The sequence below is a fragment of the Natator depressus genome, chromosome 7 (assembly GCF_965152275.1).
Source record: "Natator depressus isolate rNatDep1 chromosome 7, rNatDep2.hap1, whole genome shotgun sequence".
In the NCBI taxonomy this organism is placed as follows: domain Eukaryota; kingdom Metazoa; phylum Chordata; order Testudines; family Cheloniidae; genus Natator; species Natator depressus.
In genome coordinates this window covers 53,914,486-53,939,124 of record NC_134240.1, presented here as the reverse complement: position 1 = coordinate 53,939,124, position 24,639 = coordinate 53,914,486, and the positions used below count along the sequence as shown (strand labels likewise).

Genomic DNA, 24,639 nt, shown 5'->3' with positions numbered 1-24,639 from the left:
TGCAGCTGCTCCTCAATCTCTGTCATTCTGCTCTTTAAAAATAAATTACTCCATGCTCTTTGCTTAACACATGGCCCCTAGGGGCTCGGCCCTCATCAGCTGCCCACCATAACAGACCACAGATAGTCTAGAGCTGCAGAGCTCAGGCGTATTTGTTTTTGATATTCTGCTTTTTGCCCTCCTCTATTACAAACCAGTCCTAAGGAGCAACCCTGCAATAGCAAATCAGCAAACCCAGCCCATGGCTTGTGAGCGTCCCTGCAGCTACAGTGTGTTCCAGAGGACCGCAGTTGTGCATGTGGAAGGGGAGACATTTGGCAATAGGTTTCAGATTCTGCAGGGCTGTAGTGAAGAGCTAGGGTGAGATAAGTGAAGTTGATCATGGCCCTTTTTAAAGTAGAACCTTGGGTGTTGCAATGGCATGAATTAACTAATGAGAGGAGAAGCAGGGTGGTTTCAGGAGGTGCTGTCACAGCAGGTTTGTCTTGCCTAGGAAAAATGGTCATGCTTAGGTCTGGCTCCGCTCACTCACGTTAGCTAAGCCCCACCTAAACTCAACCCGTTTCTAGGGTGAAGGAAGGGTAACAGCTTGAGCTTGACTTCAGCCAGTGGGATTCTAGCCTACAGAACATGCAGGTAGATACGCCTGCACACAGAGCTGGAGTCCCGCTGAAGGGGTTTCCCTCTAGGTAGATGTCTGCAGGGAATAGGTGGAGTTTTGGAGGGATTTAACTAGCATGAGTTGCTGAGCCCAGTCTAAGCACAACCACCATCCCTAGTTGAGACACATGCAGTGTGAGTTGTGGGTGAGAGGGAGGTCCTAGATTTCCCAGCAGGCTTGTCTACACTGGTGTGTTTTCCTCTGCGATAGCTGCAGTGGCACTGTTCCTGCTGGCCCAGAGAAACGTGCTGGCACCAGTGTGAAGTGGGGCCTGACTCTCAGGCAGGGATGAGGGGACATGTATTTCTAACTCCCTACCATCTCCTTGCAGCACAGGCAAGGCAGAGGGCGACGCATGCCTGATCTTCCTCTCTGCCTCCTCATCCCACCCTCAGACCATCACATGTACCTAAACCACCTTCTGCGCAGTGCAGGCTGGGGTGGGATTTGTGTGCATGCCTCACCTACCCCATCCCCGCTGTGCAGGTGACTGAGCCACACCCCCTTCCTCATCCAGCAGGACCGCAGTTATAGGTCACCATAGGAGACAGATGCCCTGCTGTGCAAATGACCTCCAAGGAATGTGAGAGTCCAGTTTGTGGATTTCCAGCCTTCTGTCCTGCTGGAGGCCACCTTTCCCACCCTCCCATTGGTGCCTGCTGTAGACTCCAGTCTGTGTAGTTTTATATCCTGCCCAATATAGGAGAGGTTCTGAGCTCCTCCCCCTTCTGCCCTGTCCCTATCTGTAAGTGCAGTGGGAACTCCATTTCCTGCTGAGCTGCTGCAGCCAGTGTCTTCAGGGCATGTGTGTTAGAGGCAGGGTCCCCTTTGCTAGCTGCTCTGGCAGACAACACCTCAGCCTGGAGGAATGTTTTGCAGCCACTTTAACCCCTTCACCGCTTTCTCTTGCTGAAGCCTCCAGAACACAACTGAGTTCCTCGAACGCCTGAGGTTCTATTTGGGTGACATCCTTTTTCCTAATACTTCAGAGGTAGGGGTGTGGGGTCCCATCTCTGGTATAAGGTGTTTTCAGGAGCAGGGAGAGAGCAGCAGCATCCCATCTTTGGCACAGGAAAGGTCTTGTCCCTCATCAGAGGAGAGGGTGATGTAGGAGCATTTAATAAATTCCTGTAGGTGGGGGTTCACCACTCAAACAAAGGGAGCTTTCATTAGCAGCATCAGCAGCACTGCAGTGAGCTATGTGGAAAGGCACTCTCCATAAAGCTACTGCCGGACTTGACTGGGCCTTCCCACATTAGATTTCTCTTTGGCAGCCCTTATTATCGTGTTTGCTTGTCCACTGCCTTAGGGACTGTGTGATGTTCGTGGGGAGCCACATCACTGCAGATTGTTGTATCTGCGGCATCATTTTCTCTCTCTGCATGGATGGGTCGGAATCACATCCTGGAGGGACTGTGCTGTCAGCGCCACCTGGTGTCAGCGCTGGGTGTATGGGTTGGGCTGGGAGCAGCGCTTGCATTGCGTGTGAGAGCAAAGGGAGATGAGATGAGTGTGAGACCGAGGAGGCTCTCCCCTTCCATCAACAAGGCCATTGGCAATTGCTGGGCCTTAGCTGAATGGCAGCTTTCACACAGGGCCCTTGACTGAATTTAAACATATCGAAACACCGAGGAAAGGAGATTAATGTAGATTTCTCTTTCTCCCACCCCTCCCTCCTTTCTCTTCTCTCTCCTTTCCCCAGCCTGAGAACTTGCTACTGGCAAGTAAGTGTAAGAGTGCTGCTGTCAAACTGGCCGACTTTGGACTGGCTATAGAAGTGCAGGGGGAGCAGCAGGCCTGGTTTGGTAAGAAGATCTGAGCCTTCCCTTTTCTAGCTGCCCCTTCCAGCCTCCTTTGTACATGCCAGGCCTTAGGAAGGGTCTAGTTTATTTGGGCTTGACCTCTTCCAGCTAACTATTAGACAGGTTCAGTGCCACACCTTCCTTGCCCAGCACCCCTGCTTCTGGGGCCTTTGGACTGGGTAAAATGGGAGCAAGAGAGAAAATGTGACCATATTTGAGCCTTAAGGCTGAATCTTCCCTCTTGTTTTCCTTCCCAAATGTACAGTAGGAGTTAGTCACAGAGGCTGCCCCAGCTGCAAAGTCCAGACCCTGATACAAACTTTTCCCGCCCCTCAGGAGTGTTGGGATCTGCGGATTTTGTTTCCCCTTTTTGTATAAATGGGGACAGCTGCAAAGTCCAGGCCTTGATCTGGACTCCTCAGGTGTGTTTGGGTCTGGGCTTGTCTCTCTCGAGGTATAGCAGAGTTAGGAACCAGATCTTTTCTGTCTGAACATTCCTGAGAGATGGCAATTGCTGTGGGTCTGTTCACACCCTTTGGCTAAGCCATGAGCCAGGGTTTGTTTTGTAACTCCAAACCACACGGGTAGCCATGGTCTAGATGTGGCACAAGGGCTTGTGCTCTAGAGGGTGACATGATCCCATTCACTGCTCGCTCTTTGCTTGCTTATAGCATTTTGAGCTGGTGGACTGTCAACCCATTCCTTTGCCTTCCCTTTCCTGTGTCCATTGGCTTCCACAGAGGTAACTCAGGGAAGTCTAGGCAAGAGGGGAAGCATGGGCTTGTGAAAGTTAAATGTTACAGTTTTCAGATCATGTGGTAGGAGTCAGCAGATCTTTCTAGCTGGGTACTATGTATGCCCCATGTCGTTCCTCTCCTGACAGGGTTTGCCGGTACTCCAGGCTACCTCTCCCCTGAGGTGTTAAGAAAAGATCCTTATGGAAAACCAGTGGACATATGGGCATGCGGTAAGATCTCATAACAGTGATAACACTTTGCACTGACACTGCATTGTTTACAAACATCAGCCATTCTTTGCAGCCCCCTGTTAGAAAGGTCCTCATCCCCCTTTCACAGACAGGGAAAGGAAGGCACAGAGGGGTTAAGTGACATGCCCAAGGTTGCAGATGGGGCTGATGGAGCGCGGATTGCAATTCAGTTGCTCCTAACTCCTAGTCCTGTGCTCAGACAAGCCACCAGAGCCTTCTGCTAGGGCTAAATAGTCAGAACCCATCCTTGCCTCATCAAGCCAGCGCGCCATTATTTAGCTCTATAATGCTCGCTCTGTAGGTGTTCCTTTCTAAAAAAGAAGCATAAGTGTAAATATAACTGAAGACTGATCAGTTTAAAGCCCCAGGACGTGGGGGATGTTGAACTGTTATGTGGCAGAGACCTATTCCTGCAGGCCTCCTGGGTGTTAGGCTTTCCTGCCCTGCAAGCGTGTGAGGCCAGCATGGAAGAGTCTTGGAAGCGCCTGTAGAACCTTGCTCTCCAGTGTCCTCACTGGGCTTGGTTTCTGGAAGCAGCTGGGAGCTGTGGCTCACTAGTCATCATGTATGGGGAGGTAGAAGGACAGCATGCGCCTGCTCTGTCCTAGGAGCTGGGGATCAGAGCTGATCTTGGTGTGCCAGGACCAAGTCCAGCAGCTGAGGGGAGATGGCTCCTGGGGCTGCTCCTGCTCCTTGTTCACCATCACTTTCAGACCTCCAAGGTACTGAAGTCTCAGCCCAGACACTGCTGGAGAAGGAATGTTGAGAGGGCAGGAAGGGGGGGTCTCCTCAGCTCTGAAGTGGGTGTACAGATGGAGGACAGGAGTGATCAGAGCCAATGAACCTAACCACAGCATGTCTGTCTCTCTCTCCCAGGAGTGATCCTGTACATACTGCTAGTGGGTTACCCTCCCTTTTGGGATGAAGATCAGCACAAACTCTATCAGCAGATCAAAGCTGGAGCGTATGACGTAAGGACACTTCATCGCTGAGTACCTGCATGGTGTAGAAAGCCTGTGCCATCTAGCCAGCCAAAATCTGGCATCATTTCATGTGCTGACCGGTGGCAGCCGCACAGCTGCTCTGCCAGGTGGTGCTTGGAGTGTCTGCCTTGTGTTCGTTGGGCTTTCTTTTTGCTGCATGCTTAGCATGATACTGTGTGGGGCTACCATTGGGGTCCGGGGTGGCAGGGGCATGGTTGTGGGTACAGGGAGCTAACTGGGTCAGGAAAAAACTACCAAACTCAACTGCTCTAGGCTCGTGGGCTTAGTGCAGTGAAGTGCTGGAGGAGATACAGATACTGACTCTCCAAGGGGGACATAAGGAGCGTGAACTGGAAGGATCTCGTCCCACTAATGCCTTATAGAACAATGTGGGGAAACTCTCTCTAGAGACAGCTTGACCTGTGGCCCATGGCCTCCTGCACCCCACAGTGGAATTTGCCTGCAGCTGTGGAAAAACTGTCCTGATCTGCCCAGCAGTGAGTGTTCTGGTGGACGGGGTGGCACTGGGGAAACTGGGACGGGCATGAGGGATCAGATGCTGTAGTGAGAGTGAAGGCTTCAGCATGGAGCTGCTCTTGGGACTGTGGCTAGACAGGTGGTCATAGGGTGCAGCGTGATGTCTGACCAGACTGAGTAGCGACTTGGTGGGGAGGTTAGAGCCAGAGAGGTTAAGCATTAATGACTGTTCTCTGACTACAGAAGTTTGAACACTTGGAATAAATCTTCCTGAGTGAGGGGAGCCTGTTGGAGTGGGAAATAAACCTGGAGCTATTGATCCAAGAGTGGCTGGCATACGCATTGCAGGGAAGCTGCGGGGTTTGCTCTGTGGGCAGTCACAGTGCCCGTACTTAACTCAGAGCAGCCGGAGATGGAATGGTGGGAGTAGGATGTTTCTGCTGGAATCCAGTAACCTCCCCTGCTGCCAGGTGCTACTCTGTCTTATTGCTCCTTTTGTTCATAGGCTCCTTCTCTTCTGTGTTCCTGGTTCTTATGCTAAATGTTACATTTAGAATGTGTTGCCGCAGGAATGCAGAGTGGGATTCTCAAAGCACCTAAGAGGTTAGACACCCAACTCCTCTGGCAGGTGACTGGGAGTTAGGTGCCCAACCCCCCCTAACTCCCGTTGACTTTCAACCCCCTTCAGATTTTCAAAAGTGTCTAACTGTCATGAACTAGTTCCTGCAGCCCACTTCTGTGCCGTGTATGGCAGGGAGCAACTTCCACTTTAATAGGAATAGAGAATATCTCCTGTAGTCCACCCCGTCCGGGGCAGGGGGTGTGTGTGTGTGTTGAAGTACTCCATTTTACCTCTTGACTGAATGGGAAGTGGCCATTGTGAATTTCAGTCTCCAGAAAATAGGACGTTTGTACTTCAGAGAAGGCCCCTGGGGTGCGTTTAGACTCAGCACTTGGGTTTTGTGAAATGTGACCAGGAATCTTTTTTGGTTTGGAAATAACCTCCAGATGAAAGCTCAGGGTTTTCTGAAGGTTTTTAAGCACTCCTCTGCAATGTTTGCAGCGCAGACATTGCAGCACTGTGCCTGAGACCAGGGATGTGAAACTGACACTCAGCAAGTGTGACCCTGACTAGTGCATTTTTGTGGTCTGTGTTGAGAGGAGCACAAAGCGTAAGCTAATGGTGTGAATGGGAAAAGTCAAGGAGCTCTTTACGCTTTTTTCAGCTCTAATACTTGGAGGAAATATTCACAGCACAGGGAAGGACATCTTATTTTAAACACAGGTGACTTAAAGCGACCATGACCCTTTAACTGCCCTCTGGGTCGTCTCTGTGTTCAGAGGCTGTGTGTTCCGCTCAGGTGGCCGAGCTGTCGTCCACTTAGGGTGTGTCCGGGACCCCAGCTCAGGCGGACATGCATGCTCTGGCTCCGCTCCGGCTAGCACTTTTCAATTAGCATTATAGCTGCGGCTACCCGGGTGGCAACTTGGGCTAAGCGCCTGAGTACAGTCCCACCTGACCCTTGAATACATACACAGCCAGCTGGCCTGAGCTGCTGCCCATACCCCATGGCTATGCTGCTATTTTTAGGTGCTAGTGTGAGCAGAGTTACATGATCTGGGGGTTACACCTCCCAGGTGCTGTGAAGATGTGCCTGTAGTTTCATTGTGCTTTCATTTGTAACACCCCAGAAGACCTGGGGCACTGTCCTCATCTGTACTGATGTGCTGAACTGCACATGGAGTGGTGTTAGTTCACGGACTTCAGATCTCTGCCCTTCATCTCCATACCCACATGTTGCCAGCCTCTGACATGTCTCCCATTCCCCAGGCAACAATTTCTGATATTACAAACAGGATTACAGCTTTTTAGTGTGTGGGGACAGGGAGTGGGAGGAGGAGGATGAGGAGGAGGAGGGTGGGTTAAAGGAGACCGGGCATCTGTTTTCTCATGTCTGCACCAAATGCTCAAGAAGGGAAGCTACAGATCTTTGAATGGACTTACAGATTTGAGTAAAAGCCCAAGGCCTGACTGAATCCTGAAAGGCTCCTTGAACTGTTTGGCTGCCCCGTGGACATCCATTGTACAGCCATCAAAATGGTGCATGTATGGTCTTCAGCTATTTGTCAAGTCCCGTAGAATTTTCACACTGTGGTTGTCACCAAAAAGTGTGTGTCCCCTGGGTGCAAACTAGCTGTGATGGTGCCAAAGGGGTTAAAGCCTGAGCAGGGCTCGGTGTGGTGGAATGGATTTCCTCCAGCGGGCAAGGAGGGTTGTGTTCAGCATCTCATCTCTTCTCCTCTCTCCCTCCTAGTTCCCGTCACCTGAGTGGGACACAGTGACTCCTGAAGCAAAGAACTTGATCAATCAGATGCTGACGATAAACCCGGCTAAACGCATCACGGCTGATCAAGCACTCAAACACCCATGGGTCTGTGTAAGTGTCTCCTTCCTCACCTGTTAGGAGGTCATGCCATGGTGCATGCTGAAGCCATGTGGTGGGAGGACAGGCTACTAGAGCAGGAGGACAGAGCTAGGGGAAGAAATCAGGTGCTGTCTAATCAAGCATGTTTGTATGCTTTGAACTGTGAGCTTGTAGGTGCTGGCATGGGAAAAGCCCACCTGGTTTATATCCTTATTTAACCACTGGTATAGTGAAGAGATGCAGAACAAATGGCTTTTAATTTCAAGGCTATTTTATCCAATAGTCATTGATTGCCAATGCAGATCATCGTCATGTGCCGTATCCAGGGAGATGTCCGCTTGAATAGCCTGGCACCTGGGCATCCTGAATGCTGCATCCCAGCCCCAGTTTGTTGTAGTGCCTCTTCATTTTTCACAGGCACACGTGGAAGTGCTTCTGTAGCTCCTACAAACATTCCATATTGCCACTAGCCATACTTGTAATGCTAGTGGCCATGAAGCAGCTTTAACTAGTTCTCTCCCTTGAGAGCTGTCTTCTTTCCAGACCAGGAGCATGGTTGTTCTCCCATCTTCTGCAGAGCTGGTAAGAGGATCCTGAAGTATAATTGGGAGAGTTTCTCTCAATCACATAAGGAAGGAGTGTGCACTAGAGACAGGCATGCCTCCGCTTTCCAGTGTGTTCATTGTGCATACCCACCTTCACAATTTGTTCTTGACAGGTGGCGATTTCCCCCATTCCCCAAGAGAGATCTCATTAGCGATTCCAATTGATATGTGGTGTACACACTGTATACATTATAAATTGGCATAGTTCCAGAGACGACATCAGAGCTATGCTCATTCACATCAGCTCAGGCTCTGGCCCTTCCCTGTTTGTGTGTCTGTACTCTAATAACTGTGTTTCATTTTGTGAGCCTTGCAGCCCCAGTGCCTGTGACTGGCACTGTCTGAGAAGCAATAACTGCCCACATCGCAGGATTAATGTGAAATGTCCCGAGACAGTTTCCCTCTTCGCCCGTGTTGGCTTGGCTGGCCATTCTGCAAAGTGTAATGGTTTCATTCCATAAATCACTTCAGTCCCCACCCACTTTCCCCTATGTTAAAGTTGTTGTCTCCGAGTGCCCGACATGCTCCGTGTATGTACCCTACACGGATTCCCTTTCTAGACACTTGCTGTGCTCACCAGTAGGCAGCGACTGGTCTTGGCTGTGCATTTCCAGTGGCAGTACAGGGCACTCCTGTTCTCCTAGTGCCAGTGACAGTTGTGCTTTGTGGTCAGTGAAGATGTCTACAGAGCCAATAGTGTATTTTCTGGCCCATTTAAGGCCAAACTAGCAAGAGACCTGGAATGACTTCAGGCTTCTCTGGCTTCACAGGAGACGGTGTGAACTTTAACAGCAAGAAGCTCTTTCAAAGAGGACGGTCCAGCCTTTCCACCCCCCACAACAGCCAGTGCAGATTGTAGCCAGCTTTGAGAGCAGGGGTGGCTAGGTTTGAGGTCACAGTAGAGGTTTCCTACGTAACTTTGCAGAATCTGAGCACAGTGCATGCTGTTCTCCCAGGTCTTAATGAATTTGTCTGAACCAAGAGAGAGCTGCTCATGGCAGATCTGTAATGCCTACGGGTCAGCATGATAGTCCTTCGCCCACTGTTCTTGTAAAGTGAATGCAGACTGGTAGGTCTGTGTTAGAGCAAGAGCCAGTCTGGCATCAGCCTCCAGTTTCCAAATGTTCCCTGACTCTCTGGCAGCACTTCTGGGAAGTGCTCCTCTTGCAGCTGATGTGACCCCAGCTGAGTGCTGGTGACAAGTGCGCCCCACTGGCTGGACGCTGCACTCAGGCTGTCGGCTGATGTGGTAGAACTATCTGACTGAGCCATATGACTCCCCAGCGGTATGCTGAACACCATATTCTGCATCTGATGCCAGGGTGCTGAGGGCTGGCGTCGTGCTCACAGGTTCGAAGAGCAGCCTTGTCCAAGAGGCATCAGGATAGCCAGACACTGGTCTTCACTTGCCAGCTCAAATTTTCCTTTTGAGATTTAGTAACAAGATCCGCCTCTTTCCCTCCCCTCCTCCCACCCAGCGTAATTGCTGGTTGTGCACTTTTGCCTCAAATCTGTTTTTGTTCTTTGGTGTCTGAATGATGGAGAACATTGCTCTTTAATGACTCAACTTTCTCAGGCATGGGTCTGTGATAACAACCCACCTTGTTTAGAACTTCTCGCGACAGGGGGTGGTTAATGTCACCTTGCAGTTGGTTTCTGCCGCCAGGTCTCTGCGGTTTGGAGCCAGGGTCCATTAGGAGCAGGGCACCCAGAGCTGAGCTGCTCAGTCGTATTGGCTGTAGCGTGTGAACGGAGAGCTGGAGGGAGAACTCGACTTGGTGATTTGTTTACAATTATTTAACAATCCTTTCTTGTTCCTGTCTTCCAGCAACGATCCACCGTGGCCTCCATGATGCACAGACAAGAGACTGTGGAGTGCTTGAGGAAGTTCAATGCCAGAAGAAAGCTGAAGGTGAGTAGGTGTTTGCCTTTTTTGGGAGCTGGGATTGGGGAGGGTGGTGGTCTTGCGGCTGAAGCACAAGGCTGAGAGAGCTGGGATTTCTTCCAAGCTCTGCCTCTGACTTGAAGTGTGCCCCACATCACTTCCCCTATCTGTGCCTCAGTTTCTCCCTCTGTGCCGTGGAGCAAATACCTGCCTTGCCAAAGGTGTACTTGAAGATTAGCTCACTGTTTGTCAAGTGCTTTTTGAAATCCTCTAATATAAGGTGCTCTAGAAGTTTTTTTGCATGTTGGGAGATTTCTGTAGGTACAAAAATTAGTTTCCCATAGGGTCTGTTCTCTCCATGCCCACCTGGCCCCCACTTAAAGAGAGCTGAAATACCCAAATGAGCACTCCATGCTTAAGAGCTGTTGTCTACCATGCTGATCGGTCTCCTGGCTCCCGGCCTCCTGGCTCCCAGCACCAGTAACTGTTGAATAGCAGCTGCTGGGAGGTGGAGAGGACCCCAGCAGCCTGTCTAACCCTGAACCACTTGGGTTTCTGCATCCCTTGTCTGAGATAGGCAGCGCTATTTATCCCTGCTCTCTCCTTCTCCCCCACAGGGTGCAATCCTCACAACAATGCTGGTCTCACGGAACTTTTCCGGTAAGTTCTACCTACCCTCATCCCTTCCCCCTTATTTCTACATAGATCTGGATGCACTTTAACCCTTTAGGGGTGAGTCAGAGAAGAGAGGGGTCTTGTTCTGTTTAGCATTCCAAAATCCATTAGCTTTGCCCTGGCCAGTGACCAACAGGGAGAAACATTAGACTGGTTGGGAGAGGAGCCTGCATCTGGAACAAGAGGGGAATCCAGTCTGCTACCAAAATACACTCATGTTTTATTGCAGGCTTATGTTTGGGATGTTCTAGTCGGCATCTGTCAGTTTTCCCTTTGGAAACCCTAGTTATCAGGGACTATAACTGCCACAATGGTTCCCTCAGACCTGAGGACCTGGCTCCACCACTGGATAAGTAATGATATTTGCAGGGGGGAGTAGCCATTAGGGTGCTGGGTATCCCTGGCTCAACCAGAAAGCTATTAGGCTTCTCAAACATGCAAGCTATTAGGTGTTTCCATCTCTGTCTCTGAAGTGGCTGTGGTCATCTGAGACTCGGTGACCATTAGTTTGGCTGCCTGCTGAGCATTCTGTGCTGTGCCCTTACTGAAAACACAGATCCAAATGTTTCAGTCAAATGAGTGTTTTGAAAGGTACATTTAGTTTGTTAAAATTGCCAAGCTGCTGGTTTGTGCTATCATTAGTGTTTATCCCCAACTGATACGCCTCTTCAAGCGGGTGGCCTTTCTGTGCCCATGTGCCTGTCATAGCTTAGACCACTCGCTCACCCTGAGTGATGTTTTCCTCTTTAAAAGGTAGTGTCTGGGCAGTAATTCAATCCAAATTTTACTGAGCCTGGCTGTATTACAGTCCATACACCAATTCTCCATTTGGAGCATAATTTAGGGATGGTTAATGAAAAGCAGCCATAATGGAATCTCCTCCATCCCTTTTCCCTTTGCTAAATGCTTTAATGGTGGGCACCAGTACATACTATCTATGGTATAATGCAGGAAATTCCTAATTACGCCAACAACAAAGGGCGCACGTGCACTCACTCGTGAAATCCAGGTGGCATCTCCCTTCCAGCTGGGATTCATGTCATTCTGGTGGTGGTGTTCAAATAGAAGACCTGTGCACCAAACCCCAAACTGTAGCAGGGCAGCCCACTGGAGCTTGAGAAGTGATCCTTGGTCCCGCTACACGTTAAGTCTGTGCAGGCATGTCAGGACGTGGAGAAGGATCAGGCTGGCTGTAGCAGCAGTTTTTACACATGCTCCCTGGTCATTGTGCAAAGGGTCCATCTACACTGCAGCTGGGAGGTGAGATTCCCAGCGCATGGAGACGGACGCATACTAAAAATCGCAGTGTGGATGTTGCAGCATGGGCAGTTGGCTCAGACTAGCTTTCAAAAATCCAAGGCCTCTTGATCCCCTGAGTCGGTGCTCTGGTGGCCAGCCTGCATCCCCGCCCATGCAGTAATGTCCACACTGCAGTTTTTAGCGTGCTAGCGCCAATCCGTCTACTTGTGCTGGGAATTGCACCTCCCAGCTGTGGTGTACACATAGCCCCGGGAAATGTGTCTGCAGGAGCTGAAAGCCATACCTTGTGGACCTAGAGTGATTCTAAAGCAGTTTAATTGTTAGGAGGGCCTGTGTGCTCTCATGCAGCCATTGCATCAGCTAAGGGTTAAAAACCCTTTCCCCTATAACCGTCCTCAGTTCCCCTCTTCCCACTGGTACAAGCGGTCGTGGGTCTGTTTTCCTTCGCTCAGTGACACAGCTGGGTTTAGTTTAAATGTTAATGTAGTTGTTAATTCTTAGGCTAGTGTTTACAATAAATAATAGTACTGAATTAATTTTTTGTAAGACTAATTCTGCACTCTACTTATGATGCGACTGGGAAAGGGTTTGGGTTTGGAACACATCTCTTTGGGTCGGAAAATGTCCCTTGTAGACCAGCATGTTGGGTACTTGAAATGCCTGGGAGAAGTCAGTGGTGCTTGGATGTGCATCCTTTATTCCCAGACCTAGAAGCATGCTGGAGGAGGCTTGGTCTGCTCACTCGTCTGTATCTCAAGAGCCAGTAGTTGGATCCAGGAGTTTGTTTCATCACTAAAAAGAGGAGGAAATATTTGGGTCTGGTGGCCTATTCTGAGCCCCTGTACTACTCGATTCAGAGACTTGGAGACACTCTGAGAAAGAGGCCTGAAAGAAGTGCTATGAACCTACAGAGCTGGTCTCCTAGTTCCAAACCTCCCATGCTCATTGATGGGGGAGACTCCACAAAAACAAACTTTCAGGGGCTGCTGTAATGTGAGATTTCTCTAAAGAGCTTTCAGAGCCAGCCTGGGCCACTTTAATACTTCTGATACAGAGGTCTCCCCTTCATGTGCAGCCTTACAAATCTACAACCAAGTCCAGTATGTGGTTAGCTTTTGCTCCTGTTTCCCCTGCTGATAGCTTACCTACTATATTTGCCTGGTCAGAGGTCAGACCTCTAACATCTCAGTGAAAGTGGGGATGCCAAGTCTTGGGTTGTATGACCAATTGGGCCTTATGGCTCTTGGGGCATGAGACCATCTCTTGGCAGTGGCAGGCTCGTTTGAGAGGTGACCTCTCTGCATTGGAGGAGGAAGAGTAGATGAAATTTAGTTTAAGTTGGTCTCCTCGCTGTGATGACAACAATAAGGCATTACAGGAAATGATGCTAAGCTGAGCTTAGCCCTTGGACTTTCCAGTTGCTGCAGTCCTGGAGAAGGTGCACAAACTTGCTGGCCTGCTGGAGAAGAAGGAGAAGGCACCCTGCTTATAAACAAAGGATTGATAGATCCAGCCAGGGAGATCTGGCTGGCAATGCTCAGCTTAGTCCTCGCCAGCCAGGAAACCTGACTGTATGTTTCACACAACGAGGTCTTGTTTTTCTTCCGAACCTCCAGTCTTTGGTCTAGAGAAGGCAGGGTCACCTGATAGTACACTTCTCAAAGCAAAGCTTCAGGTGCCTTGCACATGTCAGACCAGTCAGGGGTCCTGGATTTGCTCGGAAAGGGTTCCAACTGGAGTCACCCTGTTCCCCATTCCCATTGGAGGGATTGAAATGGGACAGGGCTAGGTGTCATGGTGTGACCTGCCTGTGATGTCTCAAGCCTTGGCTAGTCCTACTACTCTCAAAGGTCAAACTCTCCTCCAGTTCAGTCACGATGCTTGGAGGCCTGGGTCTTGAGCCCTTAACGTCTGGTAGGGTGGTGTATTCAGAAGGGGTGAAGCAGCAGGCTTGTCGCAGTTGCATGTTCCTGCCACCAGAAAATCATGTGTTTGTAAATGGATACATTTCTTTTCTTAGGTGTGTAGTAGTAGTAATGTGTTATCCCTCACACTGCTTGGCTCCTCTAATCCTCAATCAGTTACTAGAGATATCTTGGTTTGATCCCTTTCCACAGTTAAGGTACAGTTAACCTGAACTCAGCATTTCACTATTCTGTTTAAAGGACCTTGTCTTCATTCAGCCATACACTGTTATCCATCAGTTCAAGGTACCAGGCCTATGATTACGTCCCTTAAACCACCTGGGAGCCACTGTTAGCTCCCTGGTAGCTATCTCCTCTGCCAAAGGGGTGAGTGAAATCCAAACTCTGACACTGAACCTTCTTTACGAAGCAGTGCTGTATTGCTCACCTAAAACTTTTGCCCAAATTGACTTCAGACGTTCATCTGAAGCAAACCATCTCTCTCTTCTGGTCTCATCCCCTGCAGCCTCATAACACACTCATGAGGGTTTGGGGGAGTGGCTAGACTGCATATATTAGATGTCAAAAATGGAGTTACTACTTTTGAGAGTCATCCTGTTTGTTTATAGCCTTTGAGGGAAGTGAGATATATCCAAAAATTATCCAGATGGATGAAACTCAGTAGCCAAGCCGAGTACAACCAAATGAGCTCTAGACTGGAGGAACTTGGAACTCATTCTATCAGTTGAGTGGCCATCTACACAGCTTGTCTCCATAATGTATCTATCACCAAGATTTGTAAGGCTGCCACTTGAAGTTCAAGTCACATCATTTGCCAGCTCTGGATCTAAACTGGATGATCATTTGTAGAGCAGTTGTCATTCAGGATGAAATTCACTGCCATGCAGTGGGCCATCGCCAGTCTTGTGCACCACTTAAACTCTCAAAATAGACCATTAGTGGGATTTAAGTGTGCTTAGACCTTGTGCTTGATCCTCCATCTTTAACCACTCACTCCTCAGCCCTGTTGTTGGGAACTGCTATTGCTTGCTCATCTATGGGGAGGAGCAGCAGAGGCAGCTTTGTGAGGGAGAAAAGAAGCGAACCTGGCAATAACTGGAGTTCTCCACATGTTGCCTCTACAGATTCAAGTTGACCCGCCTTCATCCTCTCATCTGAAGTTTTTATAGCTAGTTTGGGTGAGGCGAGCAGGGGACAGCTCTAAGAATAAAGTCCTTTATACCTCTGACAGGGAGACTGGATCTGCAGACAGTGTGTGCGCCCGTAAATGTTAAGCCGTAGACCTGAGCGAATAGTAATAAATAAATATTCAAATTCCAAAACCAAATATGATTATATACTCCCCAAGCCTATTGTGTTTGCCTTCCATGAAAGTTTGAGTGGCTGAGCTTTTCTAATAGGAATACTTGGAGGGTGAATTTTAAACTCTGTTATTTAGCAAAGGCAAAGTTTGAATTGTGTACGTGATTAATATTTGAAATTCGTACCACCCTGTGTTATGTAAGCGTCCATTCATGGAACCCAAATGAGACCACATGTCTGAAGTAACTCACCAGCTCAGGTGACTTTTGAAGGTGGATTATGAAGTGGGAAATTGGCCAAGAAATTCTTAAGCAATTTTGAACAACAAACAAATTTTGAGAGCTACGTGATCTATTTGAGGATACTTCCCAAACAGGAAATGAGGTCAAATTTAATGAAAAATTAGACAGTGCTATGAACTGTTCGTCCATCATTATTAAAATGCTTTAGAAAGATTCAGGAATGGCTCGGGACTCCTAGAATGTGGATCTGCTATGGTAACGTACTCTGAAAACTCCACTTACTGGTGAGTAAACTTCCTTTTTACTCCCATCTCTGGATCCTGTCAATTTAATTATTTTCTTGACTGTGCATTTTTTCTGGTGTAAGAGTGAAATTATTATGCTTCGGCAGAGCAAATGAAATTATGTGAAAATGAGGACCACCACTGGCCTTTGTCCTTCTGTCACACCAACCCCCAAACTTCTCTGAGGTTCACAAAAAGTCCGTTTAAAACTTTTTTTGTTGGCATCTTTGCATTCATGTCTCTTCCCAGCCTGCTTATGGCAGGAAGTGGGGGGTGCTGAAATGCTGCAAAAGGGTATTCTTGCAGCATCCTCAACCTACTGAATGAGGAACATGCTGGAACACTCAATGGGTCTGGCTAGAACTCCAGCCTAAGGGGCAGTCAGACCATCTGAACCTTATAAGTCTCAACACTCATGTTGCGTGCCACACAAATGCACTGGAGTAGGTGTTTTAGGAGGTGGATTTCTGCAGAAGTAGTGAGATATTTGAAAATATCTACTGAAACAGACTTAGGTCCAGATTTTTAAAGCTGTTTTGGTGTTGCTGTGCTCAGCGTTGTAATGCCTAACCGATTTAGGAGCCTAAATGTCATTTTCAAAGGGGATTTAGGCATTTAGTCAATGGAATTTAGGCTCCTACATGCCTGGATCACTTTTGAAAATGACACTTAAGCTCCTAAAATCAGTTAGGCATTGCAATACTGAGCACACGAACGCCTAAATTCCTTTACAAACCTGGCCCTTAAAAACTAACTTTCTATCTTCCCTGTCTGGTTTCCTGTGTTAACCTGGCTTAAGGATGTTTGATTCTGTGTGGGGTCGACAGAGGCTAATGGAAAAACCACAGGGCTATCTGTCTGCTCCATACACCTTCTCCAGTAACAGCCACACGAGAGAGAACCAGGGTTTATCTGGTTGATGATGACAGAAGCCAAAGAGGATGCCCCTGGGTTGAGTACTTGAGGATTGAGCCTCAATGAATTCTGCCTCCCCTCCTTTGTCCCAAAGTGGGGGAAGCCAGGTACATCTGGGAGACGGAAAGGCAGTCTCAGATCCTGCCCATGAGACTTTCCTGTGGAGCTGAAGCAGGTTAATTCCTGTGAAAGTGCCGTTTGATCTTATTGCATTGCAGACCTGTGCGTGCCTGGGACTAGGTGTTCGGAAATTTGATGATATGAAGCGTATGGGCAAAATGCAGGTGCACGTTTTTCCCCTGCTAAGTGTAGTGGCCTGTGCGGGGGGAGGGGGGGGAATCCAAATAAAAGGGTTAACTTACCGTATATACTCGTTCATAAGCCGAATATTTTTGGTAAAAAAGTGACGCATCAAAGAGCAGGGGTCGGCTTATAAATGGGTCTACACCAAAATTTGATGATTTTAAACTCTATGAAATCATTGAATTGAATATCTAATACATTATCGTTTTGTTTACCTGGAGCGTCTGCAGGCAGGGAGCCCCTCAGCTCCCTGTGGCCGCAGTTCGCTGTTCCCCGCCAATGGGAGCTGCGGGAAGTGACGCGCCAGTTCCCGCAGCTCCCGTTGGTGGGAAACGGCGAACCGCGGCCACAGGGAGCTGAGCGGCTCCGTGCCTGTGAACGCTTCAGGTAAACAAAACGTCACGACCCGCCAGCATCTTACCCTGACGGGCCGGGAGCCAAAGTTTGCCAACCCCTAAAGTATAGGGTCGGCTTATGAAAGGGTCATACAGGTTTTACTATTTTTACCTATCCATCTTGGGGGGTTGGCTTATACTCGTTCATTAGCCTTTTCGTTTATATACGGTATATATTAACAGAGACGTTTGCTCCTTTTTAAAGCTGCTTTTCCTCCTTTCCCCCTCCCCTTTTCTCTCCCTCACTCTCTGCTTGTTTATCCTGTCCATTCGAAGTGACTGGCTGCTTTTCATGTTCTCTCTCACCCACATTAGTTCATTCTACAGAATGAATGTAGTAGTACTGAGGAATAAATGCCCCCCTCATCTTTGCCCTCACAGGGAGGAGGGAGCTGTTGAGTGCAGCTCTTTCCGTCTAGCTGACTTTTCCTGGCGAGCTTGATGCTTTCCTAAGCGCTTCAGCGTTCTGGTCTAATGCGTGAGTATGTGACTGTTACAGCAAGGCTGGAGTTAGAAAATACCTCTTCATAACTGGGAAGAGTCCCACACAGATAACTCAGCCCCATCCGGCAACTTGTCAGCACCTTGGGAACATGAAACGCTAAGCTATCAGTCATATGACGTGATTGGAATAACAGAGACTTGGTGGGATAACTCACATGACTGGAGTACGGTCATGGATGGTTATAAACTGTTCAGGAAGGACAGGCAGGGCAGAAAAGGTGGGGGAGTAGCACTGTATGTAAGGGAGCAGTATGACTGCTCAGAGCTCCGGTACGAAACTGTGGAAAAACCTGAGTGTCTCTGGATTAAGTTTAGAAGTGTGTGCAACAAGAGTGATGTAGTGGTGGGAGTCTGCTATAGACCACCGGACCAGGGGGATGAGGTGGATGAGGCTTTCTTCCGGCAACTCACGGAAGCTACTAGATCGCATGCCCTGATTCTCATGGGTGACTTTAATTTTCCTGATATCTGCTGGGAGAGCAATACAGCGGTGCATAGACAATCCAGGAAGTTTTTGGAAAGCGTAGGGGACAATTTCCTGGCGCAAGTGCTAGGGGAGCCAACTGGGGGGGGCGCTTTTCTTGACCTGCTGCTCACAAACCAGGTAGAATTAGTGGGGGAAGCAAAAGTGGATGGGAATCTGGGAGGCAGTGACCATGAGTTGGTTGAGTTCAGGATCCTGACGCAGGGAAGAAAGGTAAGCAGCAGGATACGGACCCTGGACTTCAGGAAAGCAGACTTCGACTCCCTCAGGGAACAGATGGCCAGGATCCCCTGGGGGACTAACATGAAGGGGAAGGGAGTCCAGGAGAGCTGGCTGTATTTCAAGGAATCCCTGTTGAGGTTACAGGAACAAACCATCCCGATGAGTCGAAAAAATAGTAAATATGGCAGGCGACCAGCTTGGCTTAATGGTGAAATCCTAGCGGATCTTAAACATAAAAAAGAAGCTTACAAGAAGTGGAAGGTTGGACATATGACCAGGGAAGAGTATAAAAATATTGCTCGGGCATGTAGGAAAGATATCAGGAGGGCCAAATCGCACCTGGAGCTGCAGCTAGCAAGAGATGTCAAGAGTAACAAGAAGGGTTTCTTCAGGTATGTTGGCAACAAGAAGAAAGCCAAGGAAAGTGTGGGCCCCTTACTGAATGAGGGAGGCAACCTAGTGACAGAGGATGTGGAAAAATCTAATGTACTCAATGCTTTTTTTGCCTCTGTTTTCACTAACAAGGTCAGCTCCCAGACTGCTGCGCTGGGCATCACAGAATGGGGAAGAGATGGCCAGCCCTCTGTGGAGATAGAGGTAGTTAGGGACTATTTAGAAAAGCTGGACGTGCACAAGTCCATGGGGCCGGACGAGTTGCATCCGAGAGTGCTGAAGGAATTGGCGGCTGTGATTGCAGAGCCCTTGGCCATTATCTTTGAAAACTCGTGGCGAACGGGGGAAGTCCCGGATGACTGGAAAAAGGCTAATGTAGTGCCAATCTTTAAAAAAGGGAAGAAGGAGGATCCTGGGAACTACAGGCCAGTCAGCCTCACCTCAGTCCCTGGAAAAATCATGGAGCAGGTCCTCAGAGAATCAATCCTGAAGCACTTACATGAGAGGAAAGTGATCAGGAACAGTCAGCATGGATTCACCAAGGGAAGGTCATGCCTGACTAATCTAATCGCCTTTTATGATGAGATTACTGGTTCTGTGGATGAAGGGAAAGCAGTGGATGTATTGTTTCTTGACTTTAGCAAAGCTTTTGACACGGTCTCCCACAGTATTCTTGTCAGCAAGTTAAGGAAGTATGGGCTGGATGAATGCACTATAAGGTGGGTAGAAAGCTGGCTAGATTGTCGGGCTCAACGGGTAGTGATCAATGGCTCCATGTCTAGTTGGCAGCCGGTGTCAAGTGGAGTGCCCCAGGGGTCGGTCCTGGGGCCGGTTTTGTTCAATATCTTCATAAATGATCTGGAGGATGGTGTGGATTGCACTCTCAGCAAATTTGCGGATGATACTAAACTGGGAGGAGTGGTAGATACGCTGGAGGGGAGGGATAGGATACAGAAGGACCTAGACAAATTGGAGGATTGGGCCAAAAGAAATCTGATGAGGTTCAATAAGGATAAGTGCAGGGTCCTGCACTTAGGATGGAAGAATCCAATGCACAGCTACAGACTAGGGACCGAATGGCTAGGCAGCAGTTCTGCGGAAAAGGACCTAGGGGTGACAGTGGACGAGAAGCTGGATATGAGTCAACAGTGTGCCCTTGTTGCCAAGAAGGCCAATGGCATTTTGGGATGTATAAGTAGGGGCATAGCGAGCAGATCGAGGGACGTGATCGTTCCCCTCTATTCGACACTGGTGAGGCCTCATCTGGAGTACTGTGTCCAGTTTTGGGCCCCACACTACAAGAAGGATGTGGATAAATTGGAGAGAGTCCAGCGAAGGGCAACAAAAATGATTAGGGGTCTAGAGCACATGACTTATGAGGAGAGGCTGAGGGAGCTGGGATTGTTTAGTCTGCAGAAGAGAAGAATGAGGGGGGATTTGATAGCTGCTTTCAACTACCTGAAAGGGGGTTCCAAAGAGGATGGCTCTAGACTGTTCTCAATGGTAGCAGATGACAGAACGAGGAGTAATGGTCTCAAGTTGCAATGGGGGAGGTTTAGATTGGATATTAGGAAAAACTTTTTCACTAAGAGGGTGGTGAAACACTGGAATGCGTTACCTAGGGAGGTGGTAGAATCTCCTTCCTTAGAGGTTTTTAAGGTCAGGCTTGACAAAGCCCTGGCTGGGATGATTTAACTGGGAATTGGTCCTGCTTCGAGCAGGGGGTTGGACTAGATGACCTTCTGGGGTCCCTTCCAACCCTGATATTCTATGATTCTATATAAATTGCTGGGAGCCATTACTCCTGAGCCGTGTTTCAATAGCAAGTCAGTGGCCGTTTCCAGAGGAAATGTCCGAGACTTTCAGATAGAATGATTGGAGTGCAGTGGAGAATACTTCTTCTTTGAAATAACTGCAACTTTACATGGCAATTACTAGAGTAATTGTGCCTCAGTTGCCATCATGCCAGATGGTTACACAAGTTATTTCAGTTCAGTCGTGGGATGCCCCGGTCATTGTGTTCCGGTGTCCGACGCATGGAGGCCTTGGGTTACTGATCCCAGTGGCAGAAGGGATATTCTCCCTGTGAATCCAGGAGAAGTGTTAAGAGTCTCTGCGATAGGCTTGGGTGGCACACCCTGGTTTATGCTGAGCAGTGGCGGTTGAGGTGAGATTGGTATTAGTGGGCATCTTTTGAAGGTTGCTGTCATCCTATGAGATCACAGAAGGTGGTCCCCTGACCATCTCTTCCATAGTCACACTTCCTCAAATGCATTCCACCATCTATAGTCACGGAGGCTCTGTATTCCTTGGTGGAAGTCCTTCCGGAGTTAAACAGGTGTACAGAAGGCAACACTCCCCTCCACTTCTCCCTCACTAATTTTCCTCTCAAGGAGGATGCTGTCAAGTAGTTTAGGCCTCAGATATTTGTATATATTAAGATCTAGTGAGAAATGGCCTCTGGATTCTAAATACAGTATCTCTGTTTTAAAGACCCCTTTGCCCCACTCCATCACAAAGGAGTTTATTTTAAAATAAACTTTTATAGGATGGACAAATAACAAATGTCTCCTCCCTGTCAGTGCAGCAGCAGTTAACTAATACATATAGCTTCCACATCTGAGTTCCCTGCAGCTGCTAACATTGATGATCCTAGCACACAGATAAAGAACTGAACCAGAGAATCTCTAGAGCCCTTCCACTCTGTTTGAAATACAGGGAGATAAAATACCAGTGTTCACCAAAGGGAGAAATTATTATTTATTTGTATTATTGGAAGTACATAGGGAGCCTCAGGCATGAACCAGGACCAATTGTCTTCTCCATCACAAATGTATCTTCATATATAAATATTATTGGAGAGTGCACAACCTCTTGGAGCTTTGCAGTGGAGTCAGTGGTGTTTATACGCCTTGACATGTGTTACACAAGTGCACTACAGGGCAAGGTCAAAAGGGATCTATAAAGAGGTGCTGAAATCCCCCTCGTGCTTTTGGTTCCTGTTTTAGTGCTGGTCTGTCAAATTTGGAATTGCTTCATCTCTGACAGTCTTTGGGTGAGTTTTTATGGGGGTTTTGGTGGTTTTGATTTATAAAAAGCTGCTAAATTAACTGTCCATTTGACAACTTGTTTTCAAAAGAGAAGAGATTCCCTGTTTGTAGAATTTCTGGGTCTAGAAGTTTCTTACCAAGATTCCTTCCTGGCTCCTTTAGAAAACCAGTGCTAAAACTGAGAGGTGAAAAAAGTATTTCTACCACCAACATTCACTGTGTCTCCTTTCTTTGAGGTGGGCCTGTTCCCTATGAGCTTATGGACAAATTTCTGAATATTCCGGGTGGCAGGACGGAGGGAAACAAATGTCTCACTCCTCTGTGAAAGTGTATTTGTTCCCAGCCTGTCTTTCCTTTTTCCCTCTCCCTTGACGTCAGAGGAATTTGTCCCAGCTCCAAGTGATAGGCAATTTGAGATATGAGGCAACCTCCATATGCGGGGGGAGAGCATCTTTGAAGCTCCTTCATTTAGACAAGTTGTGGTGCTGGTGCTGCTCAAAACCATGTTTAAATACCAGCTTGTAGCCCCCATCTTCACCATCACCTCCTCTTTCACAGACAGAGTCTGTGCCAGTGTTTTTATGGTTTGAGGCCAACACCTTGATTCTCATGGTCTTCCTTTGCATCTGGTTCTTGTGTACAGGTGTAGGGCCCCTCTCGATAGCATTCATAATGTCATTGGAAGATCTTACTTTGGAAGTACAGGTCCTTCCTTACTTGGAAGTTCAAATTCCAGTTCTTCACCAGAATCCTTTGGCATTTGAGCACCCTGCTTTTCAGTGCTTACGTTTATCCCAAAATTGGGGTGGGGGAGTTTCTAAGGAGCCTTTCGAGTGATCCCAGGAGCCTGCATATTTCTCTTGGGTCCTCAGTAAGGTACAACTTCTCATACTTTATAGTTGTGTGTCGTCTTTGGTAAAACAATGTGGAACCTCTTCTAAAATGCCAGGTTGAAAAAGTTCTTCTAATTCTCCTCAGGCCTGTGTTCCTGCTTCTCTAAGTGTGTAACTGGATGATTCTTTGTTCTAAGGGGGACTGGTCGATCCTGTGTTCGTTTCTCCAGAGAAGATTTCTGTTTCTGCCCCTTCTCCTGTGGCCAACAGAATGATTCCTCAGGTAGCTAATGATTTGGATGGGCATTTTTCTTCTGTTAAGCCCCTTCTTCAGATTATCTAGTGACAGCAGCTGCTAACAACATGGCTAGAGCTCCCAGGATCCTTCTGCTGTCCCTCTTGATAAAGTATCCAGGGAGCTAGTGTGTCGGGGAAGGGAAGTTGCCCTCTGAAGCTTGGCCACGAGTAGATAATTACCGGACCCTGAAGACGTCATCGTTACTCTGTTTGATCTAAAATGCAGTCAAGATGTGAAGGTTTATTGGAGTCTGACAGGTGATGCTTGTTTTGAAAGGTGGTCAGAATATACAGTTGCTGGCTTCTTTCATGTTCGTTTGAGAGAGAGGAGCTAGTTGCCATGTGGCAAAAGATGAGTGTGGATGGAGTGAGCCCAGAAGGAATCAGGGAAGCCCTTTTAGCAGCATTCGGGGCTGCAGAGACGTAGGGAGGGTTTCATCGGCTGGAGCTCAGAGCCATCAGATTGGCCCTGCTGGCTGGAGCTGAGTTCTTGACAAACGCGTCTTCATCTAAACTGTCAGAGGGTAGGAATTATTTTTCCTTTGAAATCTTCTTTGTCAGTAGCTGAGCTTTTTCTTGCTTTTTCTTCTGCTGCTTCTCTCACGTGGCTGTTCTCGGACTACTTTGCGTTAGTGTGAGAGCCCTCTGTTCTCTGTCTGCAACCAGAAGGAGCTCTGCCCCCTCTTCCATAGGGAAAGGGGAACAGTTTCTCCTACCGGGAAACGGCTTTGCTTTAGGGGTGCTGTTAGTAGCTCTTTCAAAGGAGGTAAATCCACTCTTCCTTAGAATTCTATCACCCTTTGGCCAGGAAAAATTGCCATCTGTCTGGGGTAAGAATAAAGACCTGGTTCCTTTTTAGTTCCTGAGTGACTGTGGTTCTGAAAGTCTGACCCACCTTTTTGTCTCTGGTTTAGCGACTCTTGTCCATTAGAGTTCATTTGGTCCTATTGCTGCTCACTATGATTTGACAAATAGCTGTCTGCTGAGCCACAGAAAGCATCTTCTCAGGATCTGTCGTCATCTTTATCAATTGGTTAGACTATGTTAATATATTTTGGTAAGATGATTTCCCCTCCTTGGTTTTGGGAAGCCCATCTCTGTGTAGTGTGTCCCCAGATGGCTCGAGGATCGTTTGGAGATTAGGTATAAGGTATCAAGTTGCTTGTTCCAGAAGTTTTCATGGGCTAGTTTAATCAAGTCTTCCATGGCATTATAGTTCAGACTTGGGCTAGGCAAGATGTTAGGTTTTCTAAGGCAGACTTTTAGTCTCTAGGAGCTCACTGCCAGGGAGACTACTCTTTGCTGACCTCCAAGGACAGGGGAATGTAACACAAGAATGGCTGTAGAAAAACCTGTGAAGCTGCAAATGGGGCTGGATGCCAGTACCTGGAGTCCCCTCTGGATGTTCTTCCCATAAAGACACTCTCTCTCTTTTGCTCTCTCCTCTCCCACTCCTGCTAACTACAGGAGAAGGATTTGGGGCAGCAGATTGGGAAGGCTGGGTCTACATATCCCATTCTATAAATGCAGCCTTGTAACCTCCCAACTGTACATGCATTAGGACATGTGGTCACTAGCTCAGCTGATTCCATCCATGTGCTGGAGCACGTGATTCCCAGAAGGGTGGATGTGTGTGAGCACTGTAGTCAGACAAACCAGTCACAAGTGACCTCATTTTTATTCCAGCATCTCATGTGGTGTTATAGGGCAGTGCTGTGTGTACATAAA

At 48.1% G+C, this 24,639-nt stretch overlaps 1 protein-coding gene across 32 annotated transcripts in view; it reads left to right on the top strand.

The window, feature by feature from the left end:
• The window catches only part of CAMK2G (calcium/calmodulin dependent protein kinase II gamma), a 176,241-nt gene that overhangs the window by 100,445 nt on the left and 51,157 nt on the right, over nt 1-24,639 (top strand). For all 32 annotated transcript variants that reach the window (XM_074958479.1, XM_074958476.1, XM_074958486.1 and 29 more), the window contains exons 7-12: nt 2,364-2,466; nt 3,347-3,430; nt 4,328-4,422; nt 7,227-7,349; nt 9,771-9,854; nt 10,445-10,487. In XM_074958479.1, the coding sequence (XP_074814580.1) occupies nt 2,364-2,466; nt 3,347-3,430; nt 4,328-4,422; nt 7,227-7,349; nt 9,771-9,854; nt 10,445-10,487 (532 nt within the window). The remainder of the gene's footprint in view (nt 1-2,363; nt 2,467-3,346; nt 3,431-4,327; nt 4,423-7,226; nt 7,350-9,770; nt 9,855-10,444; nt 10,488-24,639) is intronic.